The 22,386-nt window shown below is 46.2% G+C and overlaps 1 protein-coding gene, 1 long non-coding RNA gene and 1 pseudogene across 7 annotated transcripts; 2 read left to right on the forward strand and 1 right to left on the reverse strand.

The window, feature by feature from the left end:
• Positions 1–3,534: 3,534 nt before the first annotated feature.
• Positions 3,535–5,106, forward strand: LOC123066168 (uncharacterized; annotated as a pseudogene).
• A 2,302-nt stretch (positions 5,107–7,408) lies between these two features.
• LOC123071946 (uncharacterized) lies at positions 7,409–19,681 on the reverse strand. 6 transcript variants are annotated; one of them, XR_006434665.1, is made up of 7 exons: positions 19,203–19,681; positions 18,421–18,969; positions 17,737–17,860; positions 10,853–10,915; positions 9,201–9,248; positions 7,916–8,003; positions 7,409–7,829 (listed from the first exon to the last, which is right to left on the reverse strand). XR_006434665.1 is itself a non-coding variant. In XM_044495523.1 (7 exons), exons 2-7 carry the CDS (start codon positions 18,440–18,442, stop codon positions 7,656–7,658), a joined length of 456 nt encoding a protein of 151 aa, XP_044351458.1. In that variant the 5' UTR covers positions 18,443–18,969; positions 19,203–19,681; the 3' UTR covers positions 7,409–7,655. The 6 variants fall into 6 exon arrangements, 4 of the variants coding, with proteins under 4 accessions (XP_044351458.1, XP_044351459.1, XP_044351460.1 ...); XR_006434664.1 differs by having other exon boundaries at positions 7,913–8,003; XM_044495523.1 differs by lacking the exon at positions 7,916–8,003 and adding an exon at positions 8,457–8,510 and having other exon boundaries at positions 7,409–7,800.
• Positions 12,005–12,422, forward strand: LOC123071948 (uncharacterized). The gene is made up of 3 exons (XR_006434666.1): positions 12,005–12,091; positions 12,166–12,258; positions 12,328–12,422. It is a non-coding gene; the product is annotated as an uncharacterized lncRNA (long non-coding RNA).
• Positions 19,682–22,386: the final 2,705 nt, after the last annotated feature.

The following is a 22,386-nucleotide window of genomic DNA, read 5'->3' on the forward strand; positions in this document are numbered from 1 at the left end:
CTAGTTTTTTTTACATGAAACATTGTTTACTATTCCCTCCGTCCCATAATACGGAGGGAGTAGTTACGAAAATGGAAATTATTTACTGTGGAGTCCTGTCCTTGATAAATAAACTGCGAGTGTCTTTCGTTGAGTGTACCTGGCGTTCACAAAGAAAGGTTACAACCGCATAGGGGACAGGCTAAGCCAAAGACTGCAACGCCGGTCAAGAAGCTTAAGCTAGGAGCTGTTCTACAAAGAACCGGATTGACCCCTTAATGAAAGCTGAAGGACCACACAGCTCTTCCGGTGAGCTAAAGACATCAGACTTCAGAAGAATATAAATCAGCAGGCCAAATGAATCTTGATTTGACTGAGATTTTGAAGTAGGTCCATGCATGATCCAAGCACCTTCTTGGCCACCTTATACCTTCTTGACTGGACCGGTCTCCTCCCTGCGCGCGCATGCATGCATGACTGTGTCAGCATGTTCGTCAGTTTTGCCTTTGAATTGCTAGACCGATCAACTTGGGTGCCACGTCTTTGCACACTTGTGGATGGGACGCTTCTTATCTTCATCATGGTGTACGCACAAAACAAAAAGGATTGGTCGTTCGAGCTCGTAGCAGCCCACGTACACTACGTACCTGCCGTTGACCCAGCGTGCGTGTAGTTCTGTTCTGTACAATCGTATCCATCCAATATTGTACGTACCCTCTCTGCTTACTACTCCTATATCGTTTCTATGGTGGTCCAAAATAATGCTGATTTAAATATTGGGCGATGCAAATTCAAAACCGCTCAAAATGTCGGGACCGGTGCGCAAGCAGTCATGGGCGATCTAAGCAGTGACGATGGTCCCACAGATTGCAACGAGGGACAAAAGATGAGGGCCGTGTTGGGAAGGATGATCAAAGCTCGCTTTATCATTTTTCTTGTCAATGATTAATATTTTGGTGTTCGTCTGAATGGTTATTTTAGCATGCCAATGCTCATTTGCCCACTCTATTTTTCTTTGTTGGCGAACTTGACCAAAATTTGAACAACACAATAATCATGGTCAACAAGTTATTTTTTACTCAAATCTGATTTATATTAGATCAACTGATTTATATTGATATCTTGGAGTACTTCGTCTTGCAGACATTTATACAATGAAAGATGTTTCCAATAGATATCATTGTAATTCTTGGCCATAGGAGTTATTTCGTATTTTCTTGGATCTTTGAGCCAAAACCATGTACGTGCCATAGTTATGAGGAAGAATAAATTTACATGTGATCTGAAAAAAAATGAAGGTATAAGAGGGATTGGTCCACAACGTGCTATGGACCCGCCCTCTATCCCTACTAGTCCTCCCTAGACCCAAAGACTCAAGGAAAAAAGATTGCCTCTTTTATGCTCAAACCTCTTTATTAGTTGTTGCCAGATCTATTCATCTTTTTGAACAATATGATGCATTGATTTGGCAGTATGAAGCTAAGAGCATCTCCAACAGTCGCCCCAAACGACGCGCGCGCGCGGTAAACGCAGCTTTTAGCGCGCGCGGGACGGTTTGCCGCGCTCCAGCGGCCGCGGGAAACAAGCGCGCGCGAAAAGGCGCCAGCTCGCGCGCAAGATTTGGCGCGCCGCTTCGCGCGCGCCTATAAAAGCTGCGCGCCACGCGCCTTCTCCACACACCTCTCTTCCCCTCTCCCTCTCCCTCTCTGCCACGCGCCGCTCCAGCGCCCCGCCACCGACGTGCCGTCGCGCCGCCGAGGAGCGTCCGGCTACCGCGGCGTCCGCCTGCGGCCCAACGGCAGCTACACCACGGAGATACGCTCCGGCGAACTCCGGCTCGCCCTCGGCACGTACGGGACGGCGCGACAGGCCGCCCGCGCGTACGACGCGGCGGCGTGGCGCCTAGGCCGGGCGCGCGGCCAGATGAACTTCCAAGATGTGTACACGCTCGAGCAAGCGCTCAACCTCGCCCCTCTGCCTCGTCTGAACACGGCGGAAGACCGTGCGGAGCATGCCGAGCGGCAACGCCGCCTCCTCGTCGCCCAGGAGGACGAGGGGGTCATGGCGGACTGGCGCCAGCGCCACCCGGAGGACGTCGCCTACGAGCAAGCCTACTGGGCAAGGCGCCGCGAGGAGGACACGCAAAGGCGCCGCGCGTCGCGGTTGGACAGGCGTCGGCGGAAGGCGTTGGCGAATGCGCAGTCCGACCTCGTTGCAGCAGGTGGGCGGTTGTTCTTCACGCCGAACGATGAGCGGTGGCTGGACATCTGGCTATCTACCTCGGACGACACCGCCGAGGATGATAGTGATGATAGCGACTTAGAGTACTTTTTTTGTTAATGCAATCTATGTTTATCGTTTGTCGTTTTTATTTTATGCAATCTATGTTTCGGATGTAAAATACATTTGTATCGTTTAATCTATGCAATCTATCTAGTTTTTTTAAAAAAAATTCAACTTTTAAAAATGCATACATTTCTAGTCGCGCGCGCTGCATTTTAGCGCGGCTGCTGGAGCCAGCGCAGGCGGGCGCGCAAAACCAGCCGCAGCGCGCGCGCTAACAGGTTTTTTGCGTGCGGCGCTTTAGCGCGGCTGTTGGAGATGCTCTAAGAGTGTATTCATTCGGTTCTATGTACGCTATTGCAAATTTCAGGGGGGGCTCTGCCAATTTACCTGCATTTTGTTTGACAGTTGAAAGTTCAACAAAAAATTCAAGGTCTTTTTGGCTACTTTCTCAGTAAAAAAAAGAGATGTGATAATCTTATGAAGAGGGGTATGCCCAAACCTCTAGAGTGTGTTTGTTGCACTGAAATTGAGTTAATTTATCATCTCCCTTCTGGATGCATTATAGCTAGGTTGATTTGGAAAGAAGTTAAATTATCTTTTACTGTTGACATAGTAGAATTTTGAACATTTTGCTAACCATTGGCTCTGCAATAAGAAACACTTTCTTGTAAGTATAGTTTCCTCTGCAAGCCTGTGGGAATTATAAACCGATAAAAAATCCACACTAAAAACAAAGAGAAACGAAGATAAGCAATAGAAACCGAAAAGAAACAAATAAAACTAAAAAATGGAAAAGAACATAAATCCAATAAAAGCAGTGAAAAGCGAGAAAAAAGGAACATCATTAAAAGAAAACAAGAAAAAAAGGAAAGCCCAATGAAAACCGAGAAAACAACAAAGGAATTGAAGAAATCATAGAAAAAAGAACAAATAAAGAAAAAGAGAAAATAATGAAAAGAAAAAGAACAGAGAAAAACAAAGAAAAGCATGAAAGAACCCAGGAAAATCGAAAGAAAAAACAGAATGAAAAAAAAAAGGAAAAAAAAGAAGACGACTGGACCAAACCAACAAACAGGAAAACCGAGCGAACTAAAGCCAACAGAAAAAGAAACATCGACGTTCAAAAAAAAAAGAAACATCGAAACAGGCCGGTCCAGGAATCTTCAAACGGGACCAGCTTCCACAACTCAAAAAAAAAAAAGACGAGCTTCGATCTCGTTACAAGCGAGATAGCTCCCTCTCGCGGAAGGGCACAGCTTCCTCTAGCGTACCCCTCTCTGGGACGCGAAGAACACGCGAGACTCTAGGGTTTCTCATATTTGATTATTATAAGTCGCCGCCGCCCCCCATTCGTCGCCGAAAAATAGAGCAGGCTACTCACCGTCGTCGTCGTCGTCGGAAACGAATCCGATTTGCATGATGCCGATGACGCAGGGCAAGAAGAGGAGACGAGCGAATAAGCACCGCGCGGCGGCGAGAACTCGACCTCGTCCTACTCCCGTTTGTTCGGGGAAGGAGGAGGAGAAGGAGAAGGAGAAGGCCTCTTCTGTGCCTAGCGAGACTGCCACGGCAAAGCAGCCGATATACCTTGTGGTGGAGCACGGACTCGAGGAGCCCACCCACTCCGTCATCAAGGCCGCCGCGGGCGCCTCCACACGCCGCCTGAGATCCAGCAAACACGGCATGTCCTTCGCGGCGGTGGGGACGGCGTACGGGCCCCGGATCGCGGGCCTCGGCCTGGACCGAACCACGCTCTACGACCCTAAGGCCTCCGCCGAGTACGGCGCCCCCCGCCTCGTCTACTCCAAGATGCATCCCGTCCTGATCGCGCACGGCTGCAAGCTCCACGCGCTCTCCCGCCGCCCCTCCGTCGTGCCGGGGCGGGACTTCATGCCCTGGTTTCATGTCCTCGACCTCAACGACGTCGGGGATGATCTCGGGTGGCGCCAGCTGCCGCTGCCGCCAATCTTCCCTTGCCTCATCAACCCGCTGGAGTACCGCGACCGGATTAAGGTCCGCGTCTCCGCCTACGCGGTTGTCGGCTCCCACATCCTGCTCTCCGTGGAACAAGACAAGGGTACAGGCAGTGGGACATGGTGGACGACAAGAACCTGCCTTTCGTCGGCCAGGCCGTTCCTCTCGGAGGCTGCCGCTTCGTTGCCTACTCCGAAGAGAAGGGAGGCGCGGCTGCAGTGTACGACATTGAGGTCCTCCGGCCAGAAAATTCAGTCACGGGCAAAACGAAGCTGTCCGTCGTTGAGTTGCAAGTGATATCAAAAGGCATTGTTCCGGGGCAGCTGCTGTGCTCCATGGGGAATGGCAGCTTCTCCTCTTTCGACATTTGATGCGTTGATCCCGGTCCGGACGCCAAGCTAGACAAAGCACAAGTTGTTCATCGCACCTACTATCAGGTGGAGGGTGGTGTTTCCGGGAACAATTCGATTGTCATAGCGAAGCAGCAGAAGCATCTTTTCAACCTGGAAAATACACTCAGTCATTTGGCTTATCCTTCGCCGGTGGTTGCCGCGTTAACCATGTAAGCACTCCTAACAGGCAACAACTAGGCACTAGCTAGCTTTTCTTTTGGTCACTTCTGCTCCTTATTAGTAGATCTCAAGTTTCATTGGCACTAGATTGCATCCCTAATTGCACAGTAAGATGTATTATACTGAAGGGCTATCTTATACCAAGACAGTATTGATCATACACATTGATTTGTTGTAGTTTATTGAGAACAAACTATTTTTCATCCCTCAACTAATCGAGAAGTGTGGGTTTTGTCCTCCAACTTCAAAACCAGACAAGTTGCACTCTGAACTTTCAAGATCAAATAAGTTTGGTCATCTGACTCATCTTAAGCGGTATCGGTGATGTGGCGTGGTTTTTGAACCAAATTAACTCATTTGATCATCACGTTACCCTCTTTTTCAAATGGTTCATCACCCTCTCTTTCTCTCCTCTCTCTCTCTCTCTCCCCCAAATGTAGCAACTACATTTTCTCCAAAGCCTTGTGTGCATTGACCATCCACACCAACGATGACGCTGATGAGTTTGAGGCACCATGGGGCACTGACACACAAGTAGGAGCTCAATAGGCACGACCCTGGCGCGCTGAACGGAATGCTCGCTAGCCTCGGAAATGGTGGTGTTAGATTTCAAACAGAAAGATGGATTGCCCAAATGCCTAGATAGCACAAAGTTCAACAGTGACGTGCGGGCAGCCCTGCTACCATTCGGGGCGGAGCAATTCGGTGATGACCTCGCCACGTTCGTGTAGCAGGGTAGAGTCATGGACATGTAGGTCTTGGTTGCATCCATGCCTGGTGGCACGATCTCAGGGTTTTGGTTACCAAACGAGATTTCGAGCGGATAGCAAAGTATGGTAGCATCTCAGTTGGTTCTGGCGTGTTGACAACAACCTATTTTTCTCTTCAAGAGGTAGCTGGTTAGACAATGTGAAACGTAAATGACCTGAGAGTCGAATTAGCAACCTCACAACACGCGAGTAGATGACGTTCCGCTGGGCTAGTAGCTCTTTTATGTGTTGTCCATACCTATTTTCAAATATTTTAAAATCAAAATTCAATTATAAATTTTGTTTGAAATATACGCGGTATTTCTCGGTAATCGTGGTAACCACATTAACCGGCCCCGGTAAAAATGGCCCATTCGGTAACCAAAACATTGCACGCTCTTGCTCGCCCCGCTGTGGTTCACTTGTCCGACGTGGACTTCCTGCCCCCCACCTCAGGCACTACGGGCCACCTCGACATAGCTGCCTAATGCTCTTCAGAGGCGACCTCTGAGTGTGCACTTCCAGCTTCGACCATGCCGATGCGATACCCAGATGCTTCGACCTGACCGTCAAGCAAGCATCGGCAGCAGAGACGATGTCGCGTGCGCGTAGAAGCACTCGTCACACCTAGCGAGCGGGTTCGCTGAGTGCACCGTGCCGGCGGCCATGGCCCGCGTACAGGACTAGGCAAACCCACGTCATGGCGCCACCGAGTGCAGGGCTTGGAACCTGCACGGTGTCGCCGTTGCCACCGGCCGGTGGCATGTTCTTGCCAGCCATGGTGGTCGGACCAATCACCCGTGCCTCTAGGGGTGTGGCGCAGAGGGTTGTACATGCAAGAGGGAAAGAACCGAGTCCACCGGTGACACGATCCTGTGCATGCAAAGGCGGTGACAGCGTATCTATTGCTGCTCGAGCAATGACAGTGTCGTGGCCACACACGTTCATACCGTGAACCTCGTCGTGCCACAGCACCTCGGTTGCCTGCATGCACCGCCATAAGCCATACCAGGTCCACACGCACCTCCTCCTACTACTTACTGCTGCTTGGCGCGCACCGTCTGCTCGATGGAATGCCCAAACGAGTTAAAATAATAAGGGAGAAGAAAATTGCTACATGGGCAATGACGGGTCAAAAACCATGCCAAGTCAGCATGAAATTGCTTTTCTCGGGTCAAGGGACAAAACTTGTCTGTTTGAAGAGTTAAGGGTGCAAATAACAGCAACATCGACAACAACATCGCCAAACCAGCCGACGGCGTCACGGTGGCCACTGCGGTGGGTGGTCTCACGGTGTCCGATAAAGTGGTCGGCTCTTCCGTCAAGACGACCACCGGCCAGGCGGGCCGGGCTCGGGGGGTCTTACAGCCTGCACCGGCAGGCGCGTCACTTGGTCAGGAGGACCAGGAGGGCGTGATGGCTGCTCTTGTCGGGCGGGACCATGAGGTCCAGGGCCAAGTAGCCCTGGAGGACTTGCGCCAGGAGGGGATGCAAAACCAGCAGCTGCAGGCTAATGTTGACTCGGTCCAAGCCCTCCAGGCAGGCCAGGTGGCCACTTGCACTCATTCACAGGGGACGCCCAGCCAAGTCCTAGCGCGTGGGGGTGATAAGGCTGGTCATAGTGGGAAGTAACTTAGACTAGTAACATGCATATGTTGCTAGTCTATATTACTACCTATATCTCTACTCCTAATCTCTACCCCTAATTTTTCAGTACGTAAGTGGTTCGTTCACTTCGTTCGTTCCCACCGTCCCATCGATCACGCCACCAGGCGACCCCTCCCCCCATCGATTTTTTTCTTCCCACTGAAAACCGAGACCGGTTTTCTTTCATGCATCACAAGAACCAAGCCAAACGTTCCATCCCCTTCCATATAAAACAACAAACCTTCCATCCTTCCCTTCAATTTACGACACCAATCAAATCAAATCATATGGAATCATATCGGAAAATTCCGTCACGAGAAGCTTCCATAAACAACAGTTTAATCTAATATTTTTGCACTTTCCATATACAACAAATAATTTTCAAATCCTATCTTTCGAGCGTGGCAGTCAAGGCCTGATTCTCCACGCTTCCAGGTTTGTGTCCGGATCATGTGGATTTGAACTGTTTCTTCAAAGTTTGCCGCCGGATCAGGTAGGCATGTTTCCTCAAACTTTGCCCCCGGTGCCGCCGCGGCTGCCAGCGAGACACGGGTGCCGGCGAGGCTTCCAGCGATCCACGGGTGCCGGCGCGGCTGCGAGCGAGACACGGGTCCCGGCGCGGCTGCGAGCGAGACACAGGTTAGTAACCTGTACACAGTTCGCTTCTGGTTAAACTAATGCGGGAAGAGACTGGGTTAACTATACAACTGTTCGATTGGTGGTGTGACATAGCCCCAACTGTTCGTCCGATTCGTACATGGTCCTGACTGTTCTTGTGTGCTAGCGAGGCATATACCTGTTCAAAGTATTAGATTAAACTGCTTTAAGTATACAACCAATGCATAGCAAGGCTTGACATATGTATACATTCAACCCTTTCGAAAACTTACTGCTTCTCGAGAGGTATCCTAACCCCGGCTATAATTTTTCTGACATTCTACCGAAGTAACCTATACCAAGAACATGGCTAAGGAGGATAATTTGATATATATACATGATTTCTATTCAACAAGCAACGCTATCAGAATAAATGCAGCACGAATATGATTGTGCAGTTTCAGATTAGCTCCATAGTGTTCCTTTTTTTTAATTATCAAGAGCTTGTTAAAATAACTGTGGTACATAATTGATATGTAATCCAGTATGCACTTATATGCACTTAGTTGACTATCTTTAGTTTCTATATATACTGATGGAACTATCTTCAGTTTGTATATATACTTGTCACAAATCAGTACTTGGCACAAACCTATCTTGGTGATCAAACATAGTGTTCCTCAAGCATGTACTGATGGAACTATCCCTGCCATTTATTTATATTTAGGTGAGAGTCCATACATTTATTTGAATGGTCTGGTGGTTCAAAATCCAAATATTTGATTAGCACATATATACATATGAGCGTTACCAATGCATACAATGACATGGATAATAAGAACTAGCTTTTCATGTCAGGGTGAAACTGTATGGAGAGAAGTAGAGTGATGACACCAAAGCAAGAGCAAGGAGTAGACCAAGATAGTTGGCAAGCACGCTTGTTACACTAACATGAAGGTCTACAGAAAAGCTTCAGGATTTTGAAAATTTATTGTGTTTACAAAACAAGATCCATCTTCAGGATTTTGTTTTCTATTTACTGTTCACAAGGGAGTATATGCTCCCTGGAGCCAAAACTCCAAGCAAGTTTGTCTTGTCAGTGGCGTATGAGAAATAAAATTTGTGTCCGAGAAAAAATACTACAAATGGAGGACGAGATGATGCTGCCAGGCCAAAGCAACATTTTCATGTTGTCCCCGGACTCTATGCTTTTCTGTGTGGTTTCATCTACTCTCCTATTTTTTTTTTTTTGCTTTTCTTAATCTTGACCAGCCTAGGAAGAAGAAAACTTGAACCAAAGTAGGTAATCCATTGCACAACTCAATGCATTTCAAATTGTTCTGTTGCTTCCACCAAAATCATGCAGATATAAAGATAATACAAGAAGGTTAGTTACCTTCCTTTGTGCAGGACAAGAACTCTACCCGCTGCCATTTTACGGAACCTGTAGCAAGCAATGCATTACATGACAATGTTGGTTATTGGGCACAAAAACTGAAGAGAAGCATTATTGTACCAAACATGCCAAGAACTTACTTTACTTCTGTTCAATGTAGATTAAAGTGCGTTAAATATAGTATACGGTACTTATTGGTCTGCTTTGCCAATGACAATTGTCTATGACAGTGATGTCCTCAAACGACTTGACCCCGTTTGGTTCTCGTTGGGAAAGGGTGAATCTTGCTAAGCAACACCGACAGCGACAAATGGAGGCGACAACTGGGCTCCGACAACCTCTTGGTGATATCACCAATGTTGATAGACTCCCCAAAGAGGGTCCGGGTATATTTAATTGATAATTGATTGGTATTTGGTGATTGTTAAATTATTAACCTAAACAATCACTTTCGCAAGCCATTGGAGCTAGCCCACAACCATCGAGCGGCTTGTTTATTCGTGAAGCAGATGTCCTGTATCCCTCGACCATAGAACTTTCGAAAGGGGGTCCAGGTATAACTCATCAGCAATATTTAAATGCCTTCGATATTGGTGATTACTAATTTGAACAATCCCTTTCGCAAGCCGTTGCATCTGACCCACGACCATCGAGCAGCCTGATTATACATGAAGCACCAATCCCCTCTGCGTCAACCGTAGAAAATCACAAAGGTAGTCCAGGTATAGCTTCCGAACTCACACCTCCTTCCAATTTCTAAATATAATGAAGCGGTAAATTTAATCCATCAGACGGGATTGTTGCGAATCATCTGGTTTGGTATATAATTAATATATCGCAACCCTGATGGAGCATGATTTTATCCATAAATACTATTACTGTTCAAAATCAGATGCTAACTTGTGTATACCTACAGCAACAGATGGAGCTACGAGGGGCCGTGCTGGCCAACGTAAAGGGACCTTATCAAAGGAAGAAAGGGATGTCATCAACGCACGGTGAAGAGCAACTTATAAGAAGAAAAAAGAAGAGCAAGGGTACCAAGAACAAAAGGATAAGTTGAACACAAAGAGACGAGAATCTTATCAGAAGAAGAAACAACAGGAAGACCGACAGCGACAGATGGATGCGACAGATGGCCTCCGACACGCTCTTGGTGAAGACACCAATGTTAATATACTCCCCAAAGAGGGTCCAGGTATATGGAATTTGTGTACTGTTTTTAGTAATTCACCTTCAATGTTGTTTCTTACTAATTAACAAAGTCCCTTTCGCAAGACAACCGATCTGACCCACAACCATCAAGCGGACTATTTATTCACAAAGCACCAACCCCATCACCCTCAACCATTGAACTACCCAAAGGGAGTCTAGGTATAACTCTGAGACAATCTTTAAATGCCTTTCATATTGAATTTTGAATAATTTGAACAATCCCTTTCGCAAGCCATTGCAGCTGACCCACAAGGATTGAGAGGCCTGATTATACATGAAACAACAATCCCCTCTGCGTCAACCATAGAACTCCCCATAGGTAGTCCAGGTATTACTTTCGAACTCACACCTCCTTTGATTTTCTACAAACATCGAAACAGAAATAAGTACAAAGTTGAGTCACTTATTTTGGGACGGAGGGAGTATTACTTTTGTACCTCCAGTCAACCATGAGAGCTTTGAACTTGATTGTTCTGGTTCGGATGCTAATGTGTATAGACCTACAACAACAGGTCCAGCTATAAGGGGCTGTGAGGGCCAACGTAAAGGGACATTATCAACGGAAAAAAATGATGTCATAAACGCACGGAGACGAGCAACTTATAAAAAGAAAATAGAAGAGGAAGGGTACCAAGAACAAAAGGATAAGTTGAACACACAAAGACGAGCAGCTTACGAGATGAAGACACCAAAGGACACAAACACATTAGATATCATAAACGCAAAGAGGCGAGCCGCTTACGAGAAGAAGGAACAAATAAACACGCAAAGACGGGAAACGGCTCAGAAACATCGTGATAGCTTAACACCAGAGCAGAAAGGGGAGATTAGTGCTCAGCGCCGACAGCGAGAGAAAGCTATCCGGAACACCCCGTGTGCTGAATCCATTGCGATGCCTCGTCCTGATTTAGCAACCTCAGCTACGGCGAGCACATGAGGTTACACCTTCAAATCTTACGGTATTCCTCGCCTGTGTACTCCACACCTTATGTTCGTATGCATTAAACAAATATTTACTTGCTCCGTATCGGTGCAGCCGCCTACTGTACCAGTACGCTGGACGATAGTATCCTCATATTGGATCCTAGGCAACAATCCCATGGTGAACAAATTGATCATGTTCCTGCTGTCACCAAGAGCCCCACATACATTCGAAACACCGAAATCGATGGTACTTATCCCATCATGAACCAGCTTTCATTTTGTAAACATTCAACAGTTGTTTATGACAACTCAAAAATGTTGCAGGTGCCTACCTAAGTAGAACCTTCGGTGACGGGGCTGTAGATGATGACCCAATCAAAATCGATGATGACCTAAAAAGTGTCGACCAGCTAACCAGTGATCCGGTAACAATAGCGGATAACGGAGCGGACGAGCAGAATCATGAGTCCAGAGCTCGGCATAGGATGAGAGAGCAAGCTTGCAAGGGAAGTATGGCGGCGAAGAAGCGTCAGGAGAAAATTGGCAAGCAAAAAACATCACAGAAGGTACCACGTGGTGAGAGGAATGCTCTACTAGATCGGCGTAATGAAAGGTTTGCAGGTAGGGTGAAGACCCCAACCGTCAGGTCCATCTCCATACGGAAATGAGCTCAAGTGGACAACCTACCGTAGTGGAAGCACACGGTGCCTCGACCTCATCTAGCACACCGGAGTACACGATCAGAAGTGAAGGTAACACTCCCATCCTTACTCTCCTTGCGTCCCTTGAGACTGAACCCTCATTTATTGGTTTCACACCTGAGCAGACGACATGGACGCTTACCTTAGTCGTCTCATGAATGATAATGTCAACCCTGACAGCCTCTTTGACGATGAGTATTACCTGTTTGCTGGTGAAGGTATGTACACCCACTTGAGCAACATCCACCCATTGGGAATATCACATTAATTTTAAACATTGTTTGTAGGCTCAGATGCTGATGACATGGAGCACGACGAATTGGAAGACTCAAGTCAAAATACCTATGTCGACCATGATCCATTGGACTATGTCTACTCAAACCTCCCAGACCACACACACATCCTGAAGCACACCGCAAATTGCAATCAGTGCAAGGCCAAGAAGTTTGTGTCCGAGGCCCCGGGATTCTGCTGCCGCAGTGGGCAGATCCAACTAAAGCAACCGGAGCCCATCCCGGAGCTAATGAGGCTTTGGTCTAGCATGGATGCGGACTCAAGGCATTTTCGGGAGAACATACAGTTCTTCAATGGCCACTTCTCCTTCACAACCCTCGGAGTCAGCCTTGATGAAAGCTACACAAACGTGAAGTCTGGGGTGTACACGTTCCGGGCGCATGGCACCATCTACCACAAAGTTCATTCCTTCGGGCCAACGTCACGTCCAGATCATCTACAGTTGTACTTCTACGACGACGACCCAGGCCTAACCCATCGCAAGGCTGCCACCGAGCAATTAGACCAGGATGTCGTCACAAAGTTAGTGGACATACTCAGGGAGAACCCGTACTCCTAACAGTTTAGGAGTTTGGGTGCGCACAGGGACAACCTCGACGATTACAGGATAGACCTCAATACTGACCAGAGACTAGACCAACAGAAGTATAATAGACCTCTATCATCTGAGGTCGCTGCGATTTGGGTGGAGGGCACTGACCTAGCGAAGAGGTTCGATCGTAGGATTACACTTTGCGGGAATGACAACCAGAGGCACAGTATACATGTGACGGCTTGCTCGTATGACCCGCTCTCTTACCCACTCTTCTACCCAAGGAGGGAGCTCGGTTGGCACCCGAAACTTCCTAAATGTGATGTCCCTTGGCCGGTTGTGCAACAACCAAGAGGTAAACGTGATGATGATGAGGATGTAGGTAAGCCTTATTCGTATTTTGTTGTTTAGATGAATTGTATACTTCTCATATGAATTCTAATGTCCGCGTTACTCATCCATGTGCAGAGGGGAATAGCAGGTTATGCGTCTCGGTGAGAGACTACTACTGTTACATGCTCCAAACATGACTTGGGATATTCAATCCCATACTCTGTGGAGCACGATTGCTCCAGCAATGGGGCGTGGACATGTACATCAAGATTGAGAGTTGCAGGTTGAAATGGTACAAAAAGAATCAGACAAAGATCCGTGCCGACCTGTATAAAGGAGTTGTTGATGCAATTACATCCGGGGAGACCCGGGCAAGCGCTGTTGGAGTAAGGATAGTGCTCCCTGGAACGTACCCAGGTGGCGACTGCGACATGAAGCGGAGGCATATGGATGCCATGGCAATTGTCCATACCTACGGGAAGCCTGACATCTTCTTGACCATGACCTGCAACCCTAACTGGGAAGAGATAACGAATGAGTTGTTTCCTGGTCAGACAGCGCAAGACCGACCTGATCTTGTGGCTCGTGTGTTCCATGGCAAGATAGAGGCTATGAAAGAGATGTTGTTCAAGAAGAATATCTTGGGTGTTGTTGTCGCACATGTATACGTAGTCGAGTTCCAGAAGAGGGGCCTTCGCCACGCACACTTTTTGTTGATCATGGATTCTGCCTATAAGCTTGTTGTTCCGGAGCAGTACGACCGACTCATTTCTGCCGAGCTCCCAGACAAGCAGAAGTATCCTGAACTCCACGCCTTGGTGGTGAAACATATGATGCACGGACCATGCGGTGCTCTCAACCCCAACAATGTGTGCATGCAACATAACGAGTGTAAGTGCAGATACCCGCGGCCGTTCAATGAAAACACGAGAGAGGGCAAGGACTCATACCCAGTTTATCATCGTCGAGATAATGGTCGGCAGGCTAAGGTCCGGGGTAAAATGTTGGACAATAGATGGGTTGTGCCATATAACCCTTACCTTCTGCGGATGTTCAATTGCCACATCAACGTTGAGGTTTGCTCCAGCATAAAGGCCGTCAAATACCTTTACAAGTACATATACAAGGGCCATGATAGGGCTTCTTTCAGCATCGACCAGCCCGATGCCAATGGTAACATTGATGAGATCAAAAGATACGTAGACGCGAGGTGGGTTACTCCTCCAGAGGCGATGTGGAGGATATTTGGCTTTCCCTTGTGTGCCAATGACCCGCTTGTCCTACAGTTGCCTCTTCATCTCCCGAATATGCATAGGGTGGCATTCAATGAGCAAGCTCACTTGACCGACGTAGTCGCCTCTGAGAATGCTTCCAAATCCATGTTGACAGAGTATTTCAAAGCTAACCAAAACCACCCATGGGCTAGGAATATATTGTACAAGGATTTTCCTGGAAGGTTCACATGGCAGAAGGGTAAGAAGTATTGGAAAGAGCGGGTGGAGCGTTATCAGATAGGTCGAATTGTGTCTGCCAGTCCTGCCGAGGGGGAGCGATACTATCTACGTCTGCTGCTAAACCATGTTGTTGTCAAGACATCCTATGAGGACCTGCTCACCGTGGACGGTAGGCTATGCGGGAGCTTTAGAGAGGTTGCCGAAAGGTTGGGACTCATCGAGGCAGATAACATGCTCGATGACTGTCTTATCGAGGCAGAGCAGTGGGCGATGCCATGTTCGCTCAGGAGGCTCTTCACAACAATTTTGGTGCACTGTGAGCCAGGCGACGTGCGTGGTTTATGGGATAGGCACTTCGAGTCTATGTCTGATGACTATCAGCGATCACACACGTGCCCGATTAGGGTGGAACAGATGGTGTTGCTTGACATTAGGGCCTAGGGGTATGTTGCAGTCCATGGGAAAAGACATAGCTGATTTCGCTCTTCCATGCATTGACGATGCTTTCGACCCAACCGAGGGCGAGGCCATAGAAGTGATCGAGGAATCCAACGTCAATTTTGACATCAACGGCACTAAATTGGCTTCGTTGCTAAACTTGGAGCAGAGGGTTGCATACGACGAGATACTAGCTTCTGTTGAATGCGGTGATGGGGGTGTGTTCTTTCTTGATGGCCCGGGAGGTACAAGGAAGACCTTCCTGTACAGGGCGCTGCTCGCCAAGGTTCGAAGCAAGGGAAACATCTCTATCGCTACCGCGACGTCAGGCGTCGCCGCTTCTATCATGCCTGGAAGCAGGACTGCCCACTCGAGGTTCAAGATCCCGTTGAGCTGCGACGATGGCACCTCATGCACCTTCACATAGCAGAGTGGTACCGCAAAGCTACTGAGGATGGCCTCATTGATACTATGGGACGAGGCCACCATGACAAAGTGGCAGGCGGTCGAGGCACTGGACAACAGCATGCGCGACATCATGGGAAGACGAGACCGACCCTTTGGAGGAAAAATTGTTGTGTTTGGCGGGGACTTCAGGCAGGTGCTTCCCGTTGTCAGGAGGGGGTCCCGGGGTCAGATAATCGATGCAACCCTCCGAAGTTCACACCTCTGGAAGGGTATGCGCCAGCTAAGGCTCGTCACCAACATGAGGGCTCATAATGACACCTGGTTTGCCGATTACTTGCTAAGGGTAGGCAATGGCACTGAGGAAGTTGACGATCAAGGAAACATGCGACTCCCTGAAGATATTTGTGTGTCGTCTACAGGCGAGGGTGACGACCTAGAGAAGCTGATTGACCATGTGTTTTCGAGACTAGATGACAACCAGTCCGATCCGAATTACATGACTTCACGCGCAATCCTCTCCACCACGAACGACAACGCCGACAAGATAAACATACGCATGGTAGAGCGTTTTCGGGGAGAAGAAGTAATCTATCATAGCTTTGACAGTGCATAAGACGACCCGTATGGCTACTACGCTCCCGAGTTCCTAAATGGATTGACTCCCAACGGTCTGCCTCCGCATGCACTCAAACTGAAGCTCAACTGCCCTGTCATACTTCTGAGGAACATTGATCCGGCTAATGGTCTATGTAACGGGACGAGGCTTGTGGTGCGAGATTTCGAGAGGAACGCCATCGACGCAGAAATCGTGATCGGACAACACGCAAGTAGGAGGGTGTTCCTTCCTCGAATACCCCTATGCCCGTCTGACAATGACATGTTTCCATTCAAGTTCAAGAGGAAGCAATTTCCTGTAAGGCTTAGCTTTGCTATGACAATTAATAAGGCTCAAGGCCAGACGATTCCGATTGTTGGCATGTACCTACCTAATCCGGTGTTCTCTCATGGTCAACTCTATGTCGCATTGTCTCGAGCCACCGCAAAGAAAAATATAAAGATCCTCATTGAGAAGGAGAAGGAGAAGGATAATGCCAAGAAGCAAAACGGTAAATCTAAGAAGCGAAAAAGACCTGCCTTGTCCTTATAGACCTCGATGAAGAACATCGTCTATAAGGAAGTCCTTACAGGCTGAAGTCCGCTCTTAAATATGTGAGAGGATTTACTCTTATGCTACAGGTAATTTGGTGCTCTTTGGTGTCTTTGTACATATCTATATCTTTCGATGTTTGCAATTGAACTTTATTATGTTTACAGTACAAGGCAAGTATTAATAATATTGCCTCGGATTTGTGACTTTGCAAGTTGCCAAATTTTGCTGTATGTGACATTATTTTTCATTTTGCTGGTTTGCTTATGTATATTATTCTTTTGTTGTTTTGTAATCAATCATCAACTACATCTAAACTCGGCTTTGTTTTTCTGCACAAATATTGCACACTGCCTTGGTCACTTCGTTCTTGTAAAACTAGACTCCACTCAAGTGTTCTACATTAGAGAAATATTTATGATGCGGCCCCAATGTAGACTGTATGTTTACTTATTGTCGTGATCTTTGTACGTTGATGCCTACACCCTACATCCTGAGCCACTTGACGACCAATCTGTAAATCGATCTTAAAAATATAGATGCAGATACGTTAATTATAATGTGGCATCGAATCCCATGATAATTCATACCTGAAATAAAATTGTGATTTATTTGATATCTTACTATCGTATCCGCATCGAGCACAACCGAGCGCATCTATTTCCGGTGAGGCCAACTATCCAGAATCCTGCCGCATCTTAAATCCATTGACGCTTTTCTGTTATAGGCTTTGTTCTATGTAGATACCGAAATTAGCATCGCTAAACTTTTAATCTGTAAATACCACTATAGAGTACTTTGGCCTGTAATTAGCAAGTCTTCCTTCGTTGCCGCGCAAGTACTTCTCTTGCATTCCCTGAGATATAAAGTATATACTATCTCTACTTCCTAATCCGTTTGAAAGATTAATTCAAACTATGCATGCTCCTAATAAGGAGAAGTTCTTTATTATCTTGCATGTACTTTCACCAGAATGATTATTTTCGTTATACCTCACTGACCAATGATGTCAGGCTTTACTTCGTCGGAAATCAGCACATACCAGCTAGCGAATATTCAACATAAAAATATAATGGTTATAGGCACATACCTTTCATTGCCTTTAATCTTCAAGTTCTCCTCGATCTGCTCTCTACCCATGTTCGCACATGATCCAAATTTCTCTTTCATGCTCATGAGTTTCTGATAACACGCTGATTTACGTTTATGTGTTCCTGAATAGAGTAACCAAATTAAGTGAAAATGGGTTTTCTTCTTGACTAAATAAAGTAGAAGACGGTACCAGCATTTTCCGACAAAGAGGGAGGGGGAGGAAAGAATTTATTATTAAGCTACTACAAGGGAGTCACATCTTTTAGATTCATCTTTACATGCAAGGAGAAAACTGTGATAATGCAGCCATAGAGGAACGAATCCAAAATACACAAAACAAATACATTGTTGCTATCATGAGTTTTGTTGTTGGGGTCAGGCAATTGAAGATTGTGGTCATAAATGCAGTAAAGCATGCCTCTACTTATGAGAGAACAACCAAAATTACAATAAAGTCCACACTGATTATAAGTATATTGTTCGTACAAAGTGCTAAAAAGGAAAATAGGTCTTCATAAATTGAAGATAGTTCAGCCACATCAGATTCAACACTACACATAACTCGCGTACATATATGCATTGTTAAATACACTGCTAATCACATCAATACGAAAATTTCCTTTCGAGGTCTTGCAGCTCTTTGGAAATAAAACAAAAGCGACCAAAGGGCAGCTTCGAATACCTTGCCTGCGGAGACCGTGCATGTCTAGCAATGAACCTCACCAGGACTCAATCATTTGGCATGAACAGATTGCTGGGCTGCAGCACACAACAAGAAGAACCAGTTCAACACGGAGTTAATTTGAAAAAACCAATGTCCAAGACAGTTTGTAGTTAACATAAATTAACATTATTGTTTCAGTTAACAACAAAAAATAACATTATTGTTTCAGTTAACAACTCCTTTCTTGCATGGACATGTATTATGTGATCAAGCAGTAAAAAGCATTTAAGGGATTATCTAAGTACAAAATTTAGAGAGAAAAACAAAAAATTCAGACCATGAACCACCGATCTTCACAAAATAACTTGTCTGAGGTTACTTATCTTCCTAAGAGAGCGTGTACTGCACGTCGATGATGCCCATTTGCTCTATAGGATCCTGCACAATTTACAGATGTTTTTCCACTATCATGCGCCCATGGACGAGGCACCTTGAGAAGTGTTTGGCATATTATGCATCTCCGAAAATATTGTAATCAGACCCCATGCGTGGAACAGCTTGTTCTGCCTGATATATGTGTGCAACATGTCAGATGCAAATAATTTGATCAACTAATTATTTAGTCTAACCAGCATTGTGCTAAGCAATCAATCAATCAATTTATGTACGGGTTCATATGCCAACACATCTACAAACATCCCTGGTAAATACTGGAGCCAACACCTCCACAAACCCGTGTGAGCTGCAACCTCCACACACAGAATTGCATGCTATTGATTGAAGAGGAAGAGTAGCTATACCTGGTACGGCTCTATGGACTGTTCTCATCCGCGTCGACCTCATCTGAAGCCTCGACGGCCACATGTCTGTGAAGTCGGTGTACACCATCCTGCTCATGTCGCTGGCACGGAAGGCTCGACAAATGGACGGGTGTCGATTTGGGGAGAGGAGGACTCAGCCACGAGGCGGTAGAGGCACGGGAAGGACCCGTCGCCGCTGGCGGCGGCGAGGACAAGTCGAGCACTGCCAAGCGCGGCCGCGAGATTGGCGAGGTCGGCGCGAGCAGGGCAGTCGGCGAACACGGCATGGGCAGGGAGGTGGCGAGGTGCTTCCGAGGAGAGCGAGCGGCGGTCGAGGAGGCCGAGGATCAGGGCGAGGCGGAGGCTGCGGCTAGCGGCGGGAGAAGACTGTCCTTCCACCGCCGGCGGTGGCGACCTTTGTGTGATGTTGGTCGCCGGTTGTTTTCGCATCTAGTCGCCGTCGGATGAGTGGAGGGGAGCTGGGGAGGGGATGAGAGGAGGCGGCGGTGCGAGACGAGGTCGCCGGCTGTGGGGGCGAGAGCGGAGGGGGTGGAATGGGTGACTCGCCAAGATCTGGCATCGTGAGTGGACTGGGAGTCTGGGAGTGGAGAGAGTGAGGGGATCAAGGGAGGGGGATAGGTGCTGGTTGGGCTTGGGTCGTGCGGGGAAGGATAGGTTGGGTGCTGTTTTTTTTGTTTTTTAGGGGGTAGATTGGGTGCTGGTTGGGCCGTGTTGGTAGCTGATTTGGGCATACAAAAACATATATATTAAAGTGTATACATATGTTAATTAAACATGGAGCATACAAAAAAATATTTTTTATACTTATTAGATATATTGAAAGTATCACACAAAAAACGCAATTTTGAGAGAAGAAACCGAATATACTTGGTTTGTGTTGGATTGCTTGCATGATTTTATCTTTTGTCGGACGATTTTCCTTAGCCTATATAAATAAATTAAAATGATTGAAGAAATTTCAGATGACTTCTTATTTATATAAGAACATTATAGTTGGTTATTTTCTCCGAGATAAATGCAACATCTTTTTTTATAATATGAAAAACGGGTTTTCTATTTTACAAAATAAAATAGTTGTGTTAGTTTCACTTTTATTTTTATTATATATATTATCTATGTTTCTTTCATCAGAGATAAAAAGTGATGGGTTCCGACATACACACTGATGTAACGATGAACGACCTGACTGAAACACTACGAGAAGAGGTGCATATAGCTAATCTTTGTATGTATGTTATACATGATAATACAAAAGGTGTATTCTTTATGTATTTTTTTTCAGAATATAGGAGACATAGATATGCAATTTGGAGATGCACAAAAAGAATCCATCGACAAGGGTTCCGAAGCGACGTCACTAAAATGGGGCTTCATCGAATTTTTAAAACATAATGATGTGGAAGCGGTGATATCTCATAAAAAATCAAAAAAGGATGCAAATTAAATGTTACAATGCAAGGTATTTTTTTTCAATGTTGTTATCGATTTTTCCTTCGTCATATTGCCTAATTCACTCGATTTTGTATCATGCCAACAGACTATGTTTGTACACATTGTTAATTTTCCATTTTGTGATCACTTTACATTACAAATGAACTGAACTTGAATTATTATGCACTTGTGACCATGTTGCATTGTCTCTATATATGGTCTCTACCTGTGAAATTTAGCATGCATTATCTTTACATAACTTTAGAAAAATATTTCAAAAGCCCGTGGCAACGCACGGGCATTCTACTAGAAAAGCGAATAATTATGATGTTATCTAGGCATGATCATGTATATAGGCATCACGTCCATGACAAGTAGACCGACTCCTGCCTGCATCTACTACTATTACTCCACACATCGACCGCTATCCAGCATGCATCTAGAGTATTAAGTTCATAGGAACAGAGTAACGCATTAAAAAAGATGACATGATGTAGAGGGATAAACTCAAGCAATATGATATAAAACCCATCTTTTTATGCTCGATGGCAACAATACAATACGTGTTTTGCAACCCTTTTTGTCACTGGGTAAGAACACCGCAAGATTGAACCCAAAGCTAAGCACTTCTCCCATGGTAAGAAAGATCAATCTAGTAGGTCAAACCAAACCGATAATTTGAAGAGACTTGCAAACATAACTCAATCATACATAAAAGAATTTAGAGAAGATTCAAATATTATTCATAGATAAACTTGATCATAAACCCATAATTCATCGAATCTCGACAAACACACCACAAAAAGAGATTACATCGAATAGGTCTCCACAAGAGAGGGGGAGATCATTGTATTGAGATCCAAAAAGAGAGAAGAAGCCAACTAGCTAATAACTATGGACCCGAAGGTCTATGATAAACTACTCACAACTCATTGGAGGGGCTATGGTGTTGATGTAGAAGCCCTCCGTGGTGGATTCCCCCTCCGGCAGAATGTTGGCGACGGCTCCAAGATGGGATCTCGCGGATACATAAGGTTACGGTGGTGGAAATATTTCTTTGGTGTCTCCCTGGATGTTTTCGGGGTATGTAGGCTTATATAGGAGGAAGAAGTACGTCGGTGGCCGCCTGAGGGGCCCACGAGACAGGGGGCGCGCCCTGTAGGGGTGGGCGCACCCTCCTATCTCGTGGAGACCTCGGCAGCTTCTTGACTTGCACTCCGAGTCCTCTGGATCACGTTCATTCCAAAAATCACGCTCCCGAAGGTTTCATTCCGTTTGGACTCCGTTTGATATTCCTTTTCTTCGAAATACCAAAATAGGCAAAAAAACAGCAATATGAGTTGGGCCTCCGGTTAGTAGGTTATTCCCAAAAATGATATAAATGTGTAAAATAAAGCCCATAGACATCCAAAACAGGTAATATAATAGCATGGAACAATAAAAAATTATAGATACGTTGGAGACGTATCAACCCGCCGCATTATGTTGGTTTGCTTTCATCAAGATCAACGAGTCATCCTCAAAGAGGAGATTAGTTACTGGTGGGGCGTCTCTACATACTTTAACTCCTAATATTTTCCCGTTCTCCTCAGCATGCGAGCGCAAGGCATTCAACCCTTCTGTGCACAACAGGAATAGGTAAGGTGATAGCGGGTCCCCCTATCTCAACCCTCTAGTAGGCTTAAAACTCTCACTTTCCTTTGCATTTATCGTTACTTTGTATTCTATTGTT

Source organism: Triticum aestivum, chromosome 3B, assembly GCF_018294505.1.
Source record: "Triticum aestivum cultivar Chinese Spring chromosome 3B, IWGSC CS RefSeq v2.1, whole genome shotgun sequence".
NCBI lineage: Eukaryota > Viridiplantae > Streptophyta > Magnoliopsida > Poales > Poaceae > Triticum > Triticum aestivum.

What these genes read in the sequence shown, in the direction of transcription:
- LOC123071946 (XM_044495523.1), bottom strand. Translation starts at nt 18,442, where the DNA reads ATGCACGGTCTCCGCAGGCAAG. An exon ending in CTTGTCCTGCACAAAGGAAG is followed by an intron (nt 8,511 to 9,200) that starts GTAACTAACCTT and finishes AATAAATGGCAG; the next exon opens with GGATAGTTCCATCAGTACAT. An exon ending in ATGTTTGATCACCAAGATAG is followed by an intron (nt 7,801 to 8,456) that starts GTTTGTGCCAAG and finishes TCTCGCTCGCAG; the next exon opens with CCGCGCCGGCACCCGTGGAT.